The sequence below is a fragment of the Gadus morhua genome, chromosome 10 (genome assembly GCF_902167405.1).
Source record: "Gadus morhua chromosome 10, gadMor3.0, whole genome shotgun sequence".
Lineage (NCBI taxonomy): Eukaryota > Metazoa > Chordata > Actinopteri > Gadiformes > Gadidae > Gadus > Gadus morhua.
In genome coordinates this window covers 5,861,874-5,878,640 of record NC_044057.1, presented here as the reverse complement: position 1 = coordinate 5,878,640, position 16,767 = coordinate 5,861,874, and the positions used below count along the sequence as shown (strand labels likewise).

Genomic DNA, 16,767 nt, shown 5'->3' with positions numbered 1-16,767 from the left:
TGATTCGTACGATATTTAATACTTATCCTAGTTATTGCAAAAGGCTCAATTTCCCATTACAGATTTGTGTTACAAGCTTAATTTTTCATATGCTTTCTTGGTTTTCATTTTTCAAAATTGGTTTAATTAAATTGACTAAGCATTACTCTTAACAATGCCCCAACTAAGCATAATAAATTGCCCTTCTATGCAATCTGCGTGTGCCTAATGACGCAACCATGCCGCCTATCGCTGCAATCCACGACATGCGATTATCTGTATTTTTTCCGTTTATATTGCGTAAGTATATAAAAAAAATTAACTCATAATCGCATCTGTCTATGTTTCATACTGTTATCAATAGACGATCGTCTGTTTTTTATTTTATCATTCTATCATAGCTCTGAAACCATTATCCAATGGGCGGCTACTATCACAGGGGGAAAAAAAATCGTTCGAGTTGTACAACTTCCTATTGGTCCACGTCGGTATTTACCGTAATACCCGAACGCGAATCACCGCCACAAAACACCACGGAAACTTCCGTTCAGGTGCACTGAAAAAACAAACCACAGCGATACCACAGCGGGTGTGCACCGACGTGTTCCACGGTGAATGTTAAACACTGAACCGGATTAACGCGAATTCGTAATGTGAGCTGCGCTCGACGTTAAACAGTGCGCTTCCCCAGAAGCGACGGCTCTCCCTATTGGCTGAGCCGCCGGATGTGAGGTGGCCATCGGCGGAGCAAGCCAAAGATAAACACGTATTCACACTGTGGTGGGCGCAGGCGATAAATGTCATGAAAAACGGGATCTGAAATGTTGAGATGCAGTAGCTAATAGGATCCTACGTGAGCAGGCTGCGGGATAAATATCGTGTTTGTTACCCGGAGTGAAGGTATCCGGTAGAGAGAGCTACATCGAGTAGGAGTAGGTGAGTTTGCACATACTGACAGCTGTAACATTACCTAACGCTAACCCGCTAATGACGGCTAACACTAGCTGTCTGAGCACATATTCAAACAGGAGAGGAGGTTAGAGACTATAAAGCACCTTCATAATAATTAACACATAACGCAGGGAACGTCAGCATGACGCTAAGAGGTTAGCCGCTAACCTGTGACAGGGTTAGCCTCCCAGCTTACCTGTCGTTAGGTGCGGTAGCTAGCTAGCTCCCGTACATATAAGGTGATCCAGCTACACACATTTGTTCACCGTGTTGCAGGATCCGGTTCCATATTAAGCAATATTGTGTAGCGTTAATGAAGCTTCAGTTCATAAATCAGCTGCGCGTCTATTAGACGCGGGACTCCTTGAGGTTGACCATTGTACTAGTTGGAGTTTACTTTACACATGTAGGCTCTGACGCTGAGATTATATCTAAAGAAAATGTGAAGGTAATATTGTGCTATAGAGGAAATGCACTTTTCGGAATCGTGCCCTCAGTGATGTTACGTTGACTCCAAGTTGTTAATAGATCCTGTAAACATTTGCCCCATCAACACTAGCGCAGTAGAGAACTAAGCAATTCAATTTCTAACTACTAAAACGTTTGTTTACATGCATTGTCAAATGATTTACTTACTGAGACACAATCCTGCGTTCTGTCTAACTGCAATTATTCAGCAATGTTGCATGTTGTTGGAACATACGCTGCCATTCAATGACTGCACAGGTGTACTAATCCTCTTTCCAAGGCCTCAGATGTTGCCACTACATTTGCACCACGTAGTCTCTGGTCTATTGACACAATGATCTTTATAATCTCAGAGTTTTCCGTGACCTTCTTTTGACACATCATGGGTCAACGTTGGCTTTGCTGACCAGTATCGTCCTGGTTTATCACTCAAATTACCCATTTCTATAACTTTTCCCCCTATCCCCCTTCTGCTGCCTGTTTCCCGATCTGCAGTGGCGTCCATCATGGTGCGAGCAGTCCTGGTGACGGCCACCAGCCTGGTGCTGACTGGGGCTGTGGTGGCCCATGCCTACTTCCTCAAGCACCAGTTCTATCCAACGGTGGTCTACCTTACAAAAAGCAGCCCCAGCATGGCGGTGAGTCTGGTGTTTAGTCGACTTCCCTATCGATCCAACTCAGTTCGAATTTGTATTTATGCCTGGTTCAAAACAGGTATTAGTTAGTGTAATGATGTGGACTATTGTTTTTGCCATCTTAATATATGGCGGTATGAGGACAATTCACAATGTATTGCTGTATGAAGAATCATGGTCTTATCTGCATTGTTCAATTCTTGCCAATACAAAGTAGAAGAAAATTATCTTGATTGTTATCTGCAAAATAGAACGGTGTGCAGGAAAACCCAAATCGCCTCTTATTCTAAATATAGGTCCTTTGTCTTCCTCTGCAGGTCTTGTACATACAAGCCTTTGTGCTGGTGTTTCTGCTGGGGAAGTTCATGAGGAAGGTGTTCTTCGGCCAGCTGAGGGCTGCAGAGATGGAGGTACCCTTCTGGCTACACTTCGATTGTATTTATGTTAAGGGAATGCGTATCAGATACCTTTGCGGTATTAGGCTATAATAGGCTTTGAGAGAGTCTATATCAATTGTGGAGGCCTACTCGGATCCTAGTTATACGTGTGACTATTTCTGCATAGATTAATGGCTGATCTTTCTCACTTAGAAGCAAGGAAAATGTATCTAAAAGTGAAAAATATTAGGATTTAAAGGCATATTAGATAACAAAATGCAAGTCTGAGCCAATTTAAAAGTCTAGGACACTTTACAGTTCGGTTCAGTTGGGCTCTTCGAACAGGAACCTCTTTGATTTCACACTAGATGGTAGCATTTGCACTGTAAAATTATTATTCCAAAACAATTCGGGGGTGAAATTACAGTGATCATCCGCTCTGACCCCCCCCCTGACCTCTCCCCCTGACCTCTCCCCTCTCTTCCCCTGACCTCCCCTCTCTTCCCCTGCCCTCCCCTCGCTCCCCCTCTCGTCCCCTGCCCTCCCCTCTCTCCCCCTCTCCCCCTCTCTCCCCCCAGCACCTGATTGAGCGCTCGTGGTACGCCGTGACGGAGACCTGCCTGGCCTTCACCGTGTTCAGGGACGACTTCTCCCCGCGCTTCGTGGCCCTCTTCACGCTGCTGCTCTTCCTCAAGTGCTTCCACTGGCTGGCCGAGGACCGCGTGGACTTTGTGAGTGACACTCGTACACGTTGGCCTCATGGTGGTTCACGCTTTAGTCCAGATCAGGGCTGTGCCCGTCGACAATACGTCGTCTGATGGTGAATGTCATCGGCGATCAGCAGTTCTATTCCCAGAGGCCAATTAGTTCTGATGTTATTCTGTACTGCGTGTTTTTTATTTCTGAAGAGCCTTGGTAGGCCTATACTGCTCGACACAAATAATAGGAATGGCCTATCAATTTATTAGGGATGTGTCTTGGGCTGGCAGAGAAAATAATCTCGGCCACGAAAACAGAGACTCACTCCCCCATGCAGTAAATCTAATGAACCGCGTCCACCGTTATCACATCTTGACAGAATATGATTTACTTAGAATTATTACTTGGATTTTATTGTTGTATTCCAAAGCTCGACAACTCATAACTGTTTTGGCTTCGCTTATTAAACGTCAGGCCCTAGGTCTGGCTGTAAAAGTATTTTACTATAAATACCCAGATGCGCCCGCGGATGTAATCCAGGGGTTGGTTGTAAATACCTAGCTTCCGTTACCATAAAGGAAATGGTGCATGCAGCAACTGGCGGAGTCCTGTGGTTCATATACCAGCCCCCCCTCCCCACAGTGGTGAGAAACAACCAATTACAGTGGTGCAGTATGTGGGACACCACCCTGACTGCACGGGATGTTAAAGATGATGTATTTGACTGTGATGGCCAGACATACCATGAAGACACGGCCCTTCTACCTCAAGATATTGGGTTTATCGTATCGCCAGCCTTCAGCTGCACTCCTTTCTTTAGTTATCACCACTAGCCTAGATATTGCCTAACTTACTGGAAATCCAAGATCTGAGAAGGGGAAGGAGGCTTTTGCTTTTATGCGAGTGACTCTTTCCCTTTGTGACGGCATTGTTCATGTTTACTCCCCTTTCTTCAGATGGAGAGGAGTCCCAACATATCCTGGGTGTTTCACTTCAGGGTGCTATGTGAGTAATCATAACGAGACACCTGTTTTCAAGGGCCGGAGCATTCATTCTCAAGTTGCAGTTGCAACTTTGAGGATTGCAGCGAGCTGCTGTGCCGCTCTCACACAGACACGTGTTGGTCTCAGGGGGTTTCTGTTGTATTTGCATTGACACTGAACCTATCGCTGTGGCACAAATGTATTGGCTTTAGACGGATTCATGTAAATGGTGTTGATTGCACCTGGCTTTAAACCATGTTGACAAAGGGGCTATGAAGGGTTATCTTACATTTCTATAGTTTCTGGATAAAAACCTAAAAGAATTTGTGAAAACAAACCTTTTGTTTGGGTAAGCAGTCATTGTGCTAAATTTCCAGAGGTCGTAGATTAGAAGTAATACGATTTATTTCACATCAAAGTACTTCATCTGTGTCAATATAAATTGTCTACAGCGTGACATACAGCATTAACCAATCATAAGTTGCTTGACTACTACAAGTCTATACATCGTTAATGGTAATTACAAATCTGATACACATTTGTATTCACTTAAGCTCCTAAGTAGATGGTGAGATGATTTAAATTTCCTATGTTGGGCTTAAGCCATTGCACGGCTCAGTCTGACTTTAGTTTGAAACAATTGATTGCTGCTAGAGATATCAAAATTCGAAACTTGTTTATTCAGTCAAACTGTTTTTAAATAGGAAGGAGGAGAGTATTTGGGGGTTGTGTCGCCAAAAGAAGTCACAGCTTAACCTGAGAAGGAGGGCTTACAGATTTTGGCAAAGATCTACAAAAGTGATTGCTAGAGTATTAACTGTTTAAGAGTAAAGGTCCTTTTTGGATCAGATGAGTAGCGAATAAACCATCTGAAAAACGTGGATGAAATGTTTGCGTTATAACATTATTTATACGAGCCGTCACACGAATATGCTGTGAAAAAGTGATGGAATGGAACAAACCTATATAGTGGTGGAGTGTAGGAGTAGTTTATGAACACATGCCTGTAGGGAACCGAAGAAATGTGGCTGACGTGTGCGTCTGTGTGGCTTCGTCTCCCCTCAGCTCTCATGGGACTGCTGGGAGTTTTGGACTTCCTGTTCGTCAACCATGCCTGTCACAGCATCATCACCCGGGGCGCCTCTGTCCAGCTGGTCTTTGGGTTCGAGGTCAGCCCACTTTGCATGACGCTATCAAAATGTTTTATCAACCGTTCATGATGGGTGGATTTTATTGGTTATTTGAGTACAGGTCTAAATATTCTTATACTCTGCCAAAACCAACAAACACCCAATTACAGATTGCTAGCCAACACCAGTTCCATATGTCTACATATGATGAATGTAATTGGACCGTAGCCACCATTGATCTGGCTCACTGGCCCCATGCTGGCGTTTGCTTCGGCAGTGTGCCTCTAAATGTGCAATGTGTACGATTTTTGTTAATTTAAAACTTAAAAGAAGAAATATCAGTGTTGACGTCGGAGGCGTGCATGTGTCGTGTTGCTGAGATGTGTACCTAAAGGTGGCAGCTTCCCCGAGCCGCAGTGTAGCGGGATTTTGTACCACAAGAGGTCACCGCCACTGCGGTGTCAGCCCGCCCTGATAGTCGGCCTCCAGAAGGGCTTATTCAAACCTTTGGTCAATTCAGCTAAGAAAACACATGATGGAAGTAGAAGAAACTAGATTTAACAGTGGCATTGCTTCCCGATGTAAGTAAAGGAAATCAGTTTGATGCTGAACTTGCAATGTATCTTCTAGACTTATTGAACTGCTTTCTATGCTAAAGCTAGTGTCTGCTTTGTAGCGAAAGCTTCTAAAGGTTACTTGTATAAGGTTACTGACTATGTTAATATGTTTGCTAAGTTAGCTGTTTGTTGATGCACCGTTCAGACGGGTTAGAAAACATTAACTTTCAGGTAATATGCTGTCCCCTGTTGGTTTATAACTTGACTAATTCAGCCGTCTCTTGCATGTTGCACCTGTTTAATGTGTTGACATTTGAACGATTCTAGAAATGGCGAACTACAACCCACACTGGCTGGAGAAGAAAGTCAACCCTAGATCCTATAGTGTGTGTGTGTGTGTGTGTGTGTGTGTGTGTGTGTGTGTGTGTGTGTGTGTGTGTGTGTGTGTGTGTGTGTGTGTGTGTGTGTGTTCTAAAGGTTAATGTAACGGCTCCCTCCATGTCCCCCGCAGTATGCCATCCTGATGACGATGGTGCTGACCACCTTCATCAAGTACCTGCTGCACACCATCGACCTGCAGAGCGAGAACCCCTGGGACAACAAGGCGGTGTACATGCTGTACACGGAGCTCTTCACTGGTACGCTGGTCACCCCGCTGACCGCCTTGCCTTTCCACCCTGTGCTATTGAATAGTACAGATGTGCAAAACAACCATTAGTACACAGGAGGGTCGGTTGCAGGAAACGGGCCTCTGTACACCTATGTAGATATTCCATAAAAAAAACAGCCGTTTCCTGGTAGAATATTCATTTACCATCATAACAATATCTACTCTAGACTGTATTTCTGATCGATTTAATGTTTTCTTCATTGAAAATAAAAGTGCTTTTCTTTAAAAAGTACGTTTTTTTTTTCTAAGTGACCACAAAGATTTGAACGGTAGTGTATATCTCATAATGTATAACCACCTGAGTGACGCGTTGCCCTGTGTCCTTCAGGCTTCATCAAGGTGCTGCTCTACATGGCCTTCATGACCATCATGATCAAGGTCCACACCTTCCCGCTGTTCGCCATCCGACCCATGTACCTGGCCATGAGGTGGGCGCCACACAAGGGTTCTAGTTGAACTCCTTTTTTGTGCTTTTTTGTTTTAGATGGGTCCTTAATTGTGGAGAAGCATGCTTTTCTTTAGATGTAAAGCTTTTCAGCTTAATTAATTCACTTGTATCAGGCGTCTGTGGATCAGGAGGTAGAGTGGGTTGGATGGTTACCGGAAGGTTGCCAGTTCGATCTCTGGCTCATCCTAGATGAGTGTCAATGTGCCCCTGAGCAAGACGCCTCCCCCTGACTGCTCCCGACGAGCTGGCTGTCGCCTTGCATGGTTGACACCGCTGTCGGTGTGTGAATGGGTGTATGAATTGGTGAATGTTGGGCAATATTGTAAAGTGCTTTGAGCGGCCACTGGTTAGAATAGCGCTGTGTAAATGCAGTCCATTTACCAATTTTACAATTGTATTACTATTTAGTTGCCTATGTCATACAGATACTGTTGTACCAAATGTCTAATTTGTATCTGTCCTATTTGTTATCTTTCAGGCAGTTCAAGAAAGCCGTGACCGACGCTATCATGTCCAGACGGGCCATCCGCAACATGAACACCCTGTGAGTCACGTTGATCCTCGCGCTCAAGTGTGGACGTGCCCTGTGTTGTTCTATCCCCCGCACCTGGATATGTTGGCTGCGTATGTTGAGTCTCATTGAGCACGTACCCCTATGTCCTCCGGCGCTCCAGGTACCCCGACGCCACTCCGGCAGACCTGCTGGCCTCTGACAACGTCTGCATCATCTGCCGTGAGGAAATGGTCACGGGTGCCAAGAAGCTGCCCTGCAATCACATCTTCCACTCCAGGTCAGAGTCCGTGTTCACCACAGCCTCCTGGACAGCAGGACGCGTAGAGTTGGTTCAGCTCCTTCAGCATGGCGCTGTCAGCCCTGTGGTCGATTTATCTTCGACACACGCATTAACACACACAACTGATTACAAACAATTAAAACTCTTGAGCTCTTGTTGATTACAACAGTACATTGAACAACCACTCTGAACTTTTCATTACGTGCGCTGTTTGGTGAACGGCACTAATTAATCTTTGCTGGGAGAGCAGATTTTAAATGCAATTGTGGTGTAACTAGGTCTCTTCTCTCTGCCAAGATTCATCGTGTCCCCTCTCGTGAACGGCAGAGGGGAAGCAAACTTTTTTTATTTAAGGCATTTAACCTTTCTTTTTTATTCAGGGAAGGCCATTGAGAGCAGGCTCTCCTTTTCAATGACACTCAGATTACAACATGCAAATAAAAACCAAAATACAAATGTACAATGCACAATAAAACAAGCAGAATATCATTGAAATACATATAAATAATAAAATGGGACGATTAAAAGAGCTTTTTAATGGGATTTGAACCATCCCTTTGAAGGTGTGTTTGCCGATGTCTTCCCTCAACACGGCGTCAGTCCTCCGCCTAACGCTCCTCCGCCTAACGCTCCTCCCCTCCGTCCGCCCCCAGCTGCCTGCGCTCCTGGTTCCAGAGGCAGCAGACCTGCCCCACCTGTCGCATGGACGTCCTCCGAGCGTCCAACGCCAACCAGACCCCGGCCACGCCCCAGGCCCCGCCCCCGGCCCCCGCGGCGGCCCCCAACGCTCCGGCCGCCCCACCCCCCAACGGTGATGCCCCGAGAGCACTCGATGTTTAGCAATTTTTTTTTGTTATGGGGGAAAACGTTTAAAGTTTAAAATTGTTGTGTTGGTATAATCGGTCACAAAACCCCATTTATCATATCCATTGAATCGGTTGGACTGGCTATTGTGGTAACGGCAGTGTGTCAGGAGGTACAGTGGGTTGATTGGTAACCGGAAGGTTGCTAGTTCGATCCCCGGCTCCTTTTGGTTAGTGTGTCCCTGAGCAAGCCACCGCTCCTGACGAGCTGGCTGTCGCCCTGCGTGGGTGCCTCCGCCGTCGGTGTGTCTGTGTGTGTGTGTGTGTACGAATGGTTCGATCCACTAGCCTATACATGAGCCCTGTGTTCATTATCGGACCGCATTATGGACAGGAGCCTAATTAAAACCCGACGGGAAGAAGTTGGCTGCAATTCCGACGAGTTTGATTGACAGAAAAGAACGTAATGAGCGCAACGCGCAAGCATATATAAAAGGCCTATAGCCTACCAAAACGGAGTGTTAATAGAAAAACTAATTTTTGAAACCTCCAAAGGACCTGCCCTGCATGGCCGCCAAATAGTCGAATCTCTGGACTGAAAAGGCAGATCTGATTAGACTCAGAAAATTCTGAGTCGGGGACAGCCCTACAAGCAAGCGTTCTCCTAGGATCGCAACCTTTTGTTTCCCAATGATGTCAACCAAGAGCTCTCTGCCCTCTCTTTTGCGGCACACCAAGTGTACTCATCCCGTCCCTTGTTCTGCCCTCCCCTCCAGTGGCCATGGGCATGCTGCCGGGGTTCCCCCCTCCCGGCATGTTCCCCTTCTGGGGACCCTTCCCCGGGGCCCCTCCACCGGGCGCAGCCCCCGCCAACGGCCCCGCCGCGGACACGCCCCAGGGCAACGGAGAGGCCCCCCAGGCCGCAGGTGAGACACCCCTGCAGACAGCTGGTCCGGTCCGTGTGTTTAGTACGGTGGACGATGGCAGGGCTGCATCATCAGGACAGAGCACTTCACAGGGTCTGCTCGGGGACCTCCTTCCTAGTGAAGGAAGGTTGTGAAAGGGGTTCAGTTTGTATTTTCTTAGAGCTCTGAGTGTAGGTACTCTCTCAGGAAGTCTTGGGTTCGCCAACAAGAATTGGGCCCAATCCCATTTCTACCCCTAACCCCTTCACCTTACCCCTCCGCCCTGTTTTGAAGGGGGAAGGGGTAAGGGGTAGAAATGGGATTGGGCCTAAGGCCCAATCCCATTTCTACCCCTTACCCCTTCAAAACAAAGGGAAGGGGTAAGGGGTAGAAATGGGATTGGGCCTTGATGTGTAAAAAAACGCACCTCCGTTTGAAAGGGAACATGTTCAGGGTTTAGCGTGCAGGAATTCATTTTAAAATCACCAAAATATGAACAGTAAACAACCTTTCCCGAGTCTCTTTGCATAAATCAACTACCTCAAAGGAAGGCATAGAGGTCCAAGGGCATTCCATAGAACATCAAGAAGAATAAGCTTTAGGCATTTAGTTTTATTGTGTAGTTAGCTGCAGAGAATTCGACCCTGCAGTATGTTGCTCGATCGCACTCTGGGCTTCAGTTCACCAGCAGCTGAAGGCAGAAGGAATGAGAAGGAATTAATGTGAGTTTATGGTGTGTTCTCTGCTTCGTCAGGCTCCAGCTGGCCCCCTCCCACCACGGACCCGTCTGCAGCCCCGCTCGGCCAGCCCAACCCCGGCTTCGGGTTCCCTTTCGCCCCCCCGCCCTTCCCCTCCACGCCCTGGCTGCCCCCGCCACCCCCGATGCCCTTCGGTGAGCACCTCTGGGGGGCATGATGATGATGATGATGATGATGATGATGATGATGATGGTGCTTTTAAAGGGGCACTGCTTCACTCCTAATGGACCATGTCTGTAGGGAATGTGCATATGTTTTTCAGAACTCTCTCTCTGTGTCTCTCCCACCCTCTGTGTCCCCCCCCCAGTGTCGTCCATGCCCCCGCCGCCCCCGTCCCTGTCCGCGCTGTCGGACGAGGAGCTGGGTGAGCTGGAGGCGGAGGGCCGGCGGGGCCTGGAGGCGCGGCTCCAGTGTCTCCACAACATCCACACGCTGCTGGACGCCGCCATGCTCAACATCCACCAGTACCTCAGCACCGTGGCCACGCTCACGTGAGTCTATAGGTCTATGATGACTCTAGTCTATAGGTCTATGATGACTCTAGTCTATAGGTCTATGATAACTCTAGTAGGTCTATGATAACTTTAGTCTATGGGTCTATTATAACTAGTCTATAGGTCTATGATGACTCTAGTCTATAGGTCTATGATGACTCTAGTCTATAGGTCTATGATGACTCTAGTCTATAGGTCTATGATGACTCTAGTCTATAGGTCTATGATAACTCTAGTCTATAGGTCTATGATGACTCTAGTCTATAGGTCTATGATGACTCTAGTCTAGGGTTAGGTCTTAGTCTATAGGTCTATGATGACTCTAGTCTATAGGTCTATGATAACTCTAGTCTATAGGTCTATGAGGACTCTAGTCTATAGGTCTATGAGGACTCTAGTCTATAGGTCTATGAGGACTCTAGTCTATAGGTCTTTGATGACTCTAGTCTATAGGTCTATGATGACTCTAGTCTATAGGTCTATGATAACTAGTCTATAGGTCTATGATGACTCTAGTCTATAGGTCTATGATGACTCTAGTCTATAGGTCTATGAGGACTCTAGTCTATAGGTCTATGATGACTCTAGTCTAAAGGTCTATGATGACTCTAGTCTATAGGTCTATGATAACTCTAGTCTATAGGTCTATGATGACTCTAGTCTATAGGTCTATGATAACTCTAGTCTATAGGTCTATGAGGACTCTAGTCTATAGGTCTATGAGGACTCTAGTCTATAGGTCTATGAGGACTCTAGTCTATAGGTCTATGATGACTCTAGTCTATAGGTCTATGATGACTCTAGTCTATAGGTCTTTGATGACTCTAGTCTATAGGTCTATGATGACTCTAGTCTATAGGTCTTTGATGACTCTAGTCTATAGGTCTATGATAACTCTAGTCTATAGGTCTATGATGACTCTAGTCTATAGGTCTATGATGAATCTAGTCTATAGGTCTATGATAACTAGTCTATAGGTCTATGATGACTCTAGTCTATAGGTCTATGATGACTCTAGTCTATAGGTCTATGAGGACTCTAGTCTATAGGTCTATGATGACTCTAGTCTAAAGGTCTTTGATGACTCTAGTCTATAGGTCTATGATGACTCTAGTCTATAGGTCTATGATAACTAGTCTATAGGTCTATGATGACTCTAGTCTATAGGTCTATGATGACTCTAGTCTATAGGTCTATGAGGACTCTAGTCTAAAGGTCTATGATGACTCTAGTCTATAGGTCTATGATAACTAGTCTATAGGTCTATGATGACTCTAGTCTATAGGTCTATGATAACTCTAGTCTATAGGTCTATGAGGACTCTAGTCTATAGGTCTATGAGGACTCTAGTCTATAGGTCTATGATGACTCTAGTCTATAGGTCTATGATGACTCTAGTCTATAGGTCTTTGATGACTCTAGTCTATAGGTCTTTGATGACTCTAGTCTATAGGTCTATGATGACTCTAGTTTATAGGTCTATGATGACTCCAGTCTATAGGTCTATGATGACTCTAGTCTATAGGTCTATAGGTCTATGATGACTCTAGTCTATAGGTCTATGATGACTCTAGTCTATAGGTCTATGATAACTAGTCTATAGGTCTATGATGACTCTAGTCTATAGGTCTATGATAACTCTAGTCTATAGGTCTATGATGACTCTAGTCTATAGGTCTATGATGACTCCAGTCTATAGGTCTATGATGACTCTAGTCTTAAGGTCTATGATGACTATAGTCTATAGGTCTATGATGACCCTAGTCTAAAGGTCTATGATAACTCTAGTCTATAGGTCTATGAGGACTCTAGTCTATAGGTCTATGATGACTCTAGTCTATAGGTCTATGATGACTCTAGTCTATAGGTCTATGATGACTCTAGTCTATGTCTATGATAACTCTAGTCTATAGGTCTATGATGAATCTAGTCTATAGGTCTATGATGACTCTAGTCTATAGGTCTATGATGACTCTAGTCTATAGGTCTATGATGACTCTAGTCTATAGGTCTATGATGACTCTAGTCTATAGGTCTATGATGACTCTAGTCTATAGGTCTATGATGACTCTAGTCTATAGGTCTATGATAACTCTAGTAGGTCTATGATAACTAGTCTATAGGTCTATGATGACTCTAGTCTATAGGTCTATGATGACTCTAGTCTATAGGTCTATGATGACTCTAGTCTATAGGTCTATGATGACTCTAGTCTATAGGTCTATGATAACTCTAGTCTATAGGTCTATGATGACTCTAGTCTATAGGTCTATGATGACTCTAGTCTAGGGTTAGGTCTTAGTCTATAGGTCTATGATGACTCTAGTCTAGGGTTAGGTCTTAGTCTTAGGTCTATGGGCCATCTCAACCTCCACCAGTACCACAGCAGCGTAGCCGCCCTCAGGTGAGACAGGGTGTATGATAGATCCCCAGTCTATCTGTCTGTGGCTCTGACTCCATGTAGAAGGCGTTGGCTCAGGTAAGCCCTGTGTGAGGTCCATAACTGGGACTCAAATGAACTGACGAGGCTCTGTTGGTTCCTCCCCAGCCCCCCCCGCACCGGGACGAGGAGCGCAGCCCGCTCGGACCCCTCCCCGCCAGCAGGAGCAGAAGCCCCCGGCCCGGAGGAGTCAACCAGCAGCTGTGAGTGGGACTGGAGCTATAACCAGCAGCTAGTGAATGGGACTCACATAGGGCGAGTGGGACTAGATCTAACCAGCAGCTAGTGAATGGGACTCACAGGGAGAGTGGGACTAGATCTAACCAGCAGCTAGTGAATGGGACTCACAGGGAGAGTGGGACTAGATCTAACCAGCAGCTAGTGAATGGGACTCACAGGGAGAGTGGGAGCTATAACCAGCAGCTAGTGAATGGGACTCACAGGGAGAGTGGGACTAGAGCTATAACCAGCAGCTAGTGAATGGGACTCACAGGGAGAGTGGGACTAGATCTATAACCAGCAGCTAGTGAATGGGACTCACAGGGAGAGTGGGACTAGATCTAACCAGCAGCTAGTGAATGGGACTCACAGGGAGAGTGGGACTAGAGCTATAACCAGCAGCTAGTGAATGGGACTCACAGGGAGAGTGGGACTAGAGCTATAACCAGCAGCTAGTGAATGGGACTCACACAGGAGAGTGGGACTAGAGCTATAACCAGCAGCTAGTGAATGGGACTCACAGGGAGAGTGGGACTAGAGCTATAACCAGCAGCTAGTGAATGGGACTCACACAGGGAGAGTGGGACTAGATCTAGCAGAAACTGAACTAATGACTGACTAAAAAGTACTCTCCGCTTGGAGCAGGACCTGGGGCCGTTAAAAGTTACGGTTTAGGAAATTGTTCAACTTGAACCAGAACTGACTCAAGTGAGCCTTTTCAGCTGATTTCAACCCTGAGGAACCTGTTTTTGAGAATGCCTCTGTCCCCGCCCTCCAGCTGAGTCTGCGGGCGGCGCCACTGGCTTTACCCAGCCGGCCGACTCCACCACCGCCGCCTCCGCCTCCGGCTCGGAGGAGCCCGAGGAGAGGGAGCCCAGCGTCGACGGCGAGGAGGTGGAGGAGGAGGTGGCAGAAGGAGGCGCCGAGCCCAGCGCCTCGGAGCTCCGACGCCGGCGCTTGAGGAAGCTCGAGACATCCTCGTCAACGCAAGCCCCGCCCGACAACTGAAGGCCGCCCCCCCCCGGCAACGACAGACCTAGCGACCGCGGGCCGACGGCCCCTCCGGCGACCAGGAGGCGCCGCTCAGCCAGTTAGATCGGTTCTGTGTTTTTTTTAATTCCTTCTTATTTAGGGCCCCTGCGGGCCCCCCGTCTCTCCCCTAGCTCTCATGCCTTCCACTGGCCGGCCTTTTCTAGCTGCAAGTCGGGACCCGGGTGGTGGAGAGACCCAGGACTGCGGAGGGAGCGAGCGGTTTGTCTTCTTAACTGTAGTTTTGTTGGGCTGCTGTTCGTGACGACGTGAACGGCGGCCGCCACCACCAAGAACATCCTAGACTGACTCCTGTTGGAGGAGAACCCAGCAGGAGGCTCTCGGATCAGGGAGACTGAGCACGTTTTATTTTGTATGTGTTTGGTAGTTGAACGCTATGGAAGGTTGTCATCTGCTCCGACTGTGGACCGGACCCAGTTTTGGGGATGGCGGCAGGCTTCCCTTCACTGTATTGCTGGTTCAACTTAAACTCTGTTGGGACTTTATCACTAGCGGGGTACACAAAGAGATCTTGCTGTAGACTGTGGAAGATTACAACCTTTTTTTTTTTTTTTGCTTTTCTTTATTTAGATCTCGATTTTTGTTTCCATCTGGTTTGTGGAGGTCTTGTCACCACAATGTTACATAGAGGCTATGTAATTGAACCTGTACATACTGTAAAGAATTTTAATAGTATGAACTGTACATAATGCTAAATAAACTGCTTAAACAAACCGGCTTCAACTAAACAAGTGCAAGTATTTTGTTGTAAGACTTATTTTATACAGCGAATCACTCTTTACTGCCTGGGATATTGTCAATTTTCTGGCTATGAAAATTGTGGCTTACATCTAGTGCCGATTTCTCATTCTTAACAATCCTCAGTGATTTAAACTATTTAACGAACACCTAATATCAGTTGTTGGGGAAACTGCATGCAAGTGTTAGTCTTGTTTTGTTGTAACATTAAGATTAATTTATTCGATTTCTGGTGGTGCTTCATTGGAGTACTTCAGTTTAAGTCCAAATTGATTCTAAAAGCATTACTGTATCATGTTCTTATAACCATGGTATTCTACGAGGCCATTAAGGTCAAAGTAAAGACTGTTTGCTCTGTTCAAAGTAAAAATATATCTTTAATGTACTAAAATTTATAGTTAAAGTGGATTAAATTGGCCTAATGTTAGAAACATGAAAATTTTCAAGAAACACATCGTTGGGTTGTAATTTTGTAAACTGGCTCTTTATTTGTGTGTTGAATGTACAACACTGATTAAAAAAAAGAAAGAAAAGAATTTGCTTCAGATTCTCCCACAGAAAGGTAATGCATTCTTACTCGCTGTGGATCATGGATCTCATTTTAGCTTTCCCAAATATCAGTGCAATAAATGACAAGGGCAATAAATGAATTATGCACTGAAATGTTTTGTTGTCATTGTGTGAGTGTTGCATCCTGTTGAACAGGTAAACCTTTACTCATGACATACAACAGTGCATTAGAGGAATTATTTGAGGATTCATAGATATGAAAAAGCATTAACTTTGATAGAAAATAAGTTATAATATACAATCTTTTTAAATGAAAAAATATAACCAAGTCAATCATATTAATTATCTAAAAGTACAAAACTAAAGCACACTTTATGTAGAAAGTTCCAACAGCACAGGTATTAAGGTAGTTAGACATGGCATCATGGGAAACGTCCCCTCATTGTATGATTCATTAAAAAGTTAAAAAAGGGGCCAGATAACATGTTGTATATGATAGACCACAACAATACAGTCGTTGGAATCGGAGCACACAAACAGCACATGAGCTGTGTTGCTAATTAGTAAAAATATGTAGCGGCAGCCGTAAACCAGGTTTATACTAAAGACAATTTTAAAACAAAGAGTGAAGGTTCAACTGCTTGACATCACAAACTAAGAAAAACCTAAAATGTACGTCTTCAAGAACAGAAAAGTGAGCTAAAATGAATGCTTTGTTCCCTAGACTAGAAGTGACATATCTCTCGCCGTCGTGCCGTTTTGGTCCGAAGCTTAACCACAACTTGTGCGTTCGGCAGCGAGGCGGTTCCCTGAGGTTTAAAGTGCAAAGCCCTGCTGGCAGAGAGCGGTACTGCAGGCAGAGCGCGGTGCTGACGGTGATTGTATCTCCTGCCCCCGGCAACAGGCTCAGTTGTTAGGGGTGGAGTACAACGAGTGGTCCTGGGCGGGGGGGTTACTGGCGAACAGGAGAGGGGTGGTCACTGAGCCGTACCAGCTGAATGAAAGGGGGGCAGATCACCAGAGTTATCCTCAAACAATACATCTCTGTCACAGAGGGCAAACACAGGGGGGCCATAACACTAACGATGGCTCTGCTGTTATGTACCAGTAGGGTAGAAGACTCAGTCCGCTGTGCCCTGGTACAGTAAAAGGAGCAGAC

The 16,767-nt window shown here is 45.8% G+C and overlaps 2 protein-coding genes across 3 annotated transcripts in view; one reads left to right on the top strand and one right to left on the bottom strand.

The window, feature by feature from the left end:
- The first annotated feature begins 502 nt into the window (after positions 1 to 502).
- On the top strand, positions 503 to 15,761 carry syvn1 (synovial apoptosis inhibitor 1, synoviolin). 2 transcript variants are annotated; one of them, XM_030368213.1, is made up of 16 exons: positions 503 to 911; positions 1,894 to 2,036; positions 2,351 to 2,443; positions 2,989 to 3,141; positions 4,066 to 4,114; positions 5,158 to 5,261; positions 6,291 to 6,417; positions 6,778 to 6,877; positions 7,376 to 7,441; positions 7,572 to 7,688; positions 8,345 to 8,502; positions 9,271 to 9,420; positions 10,154 to 10,291; positions 10,465 to 10,648; positions 13,200 to 13,294; positions 14,089 to 15,761. In XM_030368213.1, coding segments are annotated over exons 1-16 (1,908 nt in total). In that variant the 5' UTR covers positions 503 to 910; the 3' UTR covers positions 14,319 to 15,761. The 2 variants fall into 2 exon arrangements, with proteins under 2 accessions (XP_030224073.1, XP_030224074.1); XM_030368214.1 differs by having other exon boundaries at positions 504 to 915.
- Positions 15,564 to 16,767, bottom strand: part of gpr137 (G protein-coupled receptor 137) — an 8,685-nt gene continuing 7,481 nt past the window's right edge. The window contains exon 8 of the mRNA XM_030368219.1: positions 15,564 to 16,602. Within this exon, the coding sequence (XP_030224079.1) occupies positions 16,515 to 16,602 (88 nt within the window). The 3' untranslated portion in view covers positions 15,564 to 16,514. The remainder of the gene's footprint in view (positions 16,603 to 16,767) is intronic.

What these genes read in the sequence shown, in the direction of transcription:
- syvn1 (XM_030368213.1), top strand. An exon ending in GTACACGGAGCTCTTCACTG is followed by an intron (nt 6,418 to 6,777) that starts GTACGCTGGTCA and finishes TGTGTCCTTCAG; the next exon opens with GCTTCATCAAGGTGCTGCTC. An exon ending in ATCCGCAACATGAACACCCT is followed by an intron (nt 7,442 to 7,571) that starts GTGAGTCACGTT and finishes CCGGCGCTCCAG; the next exon opens with GTACCCCGACGCCACTCCGG.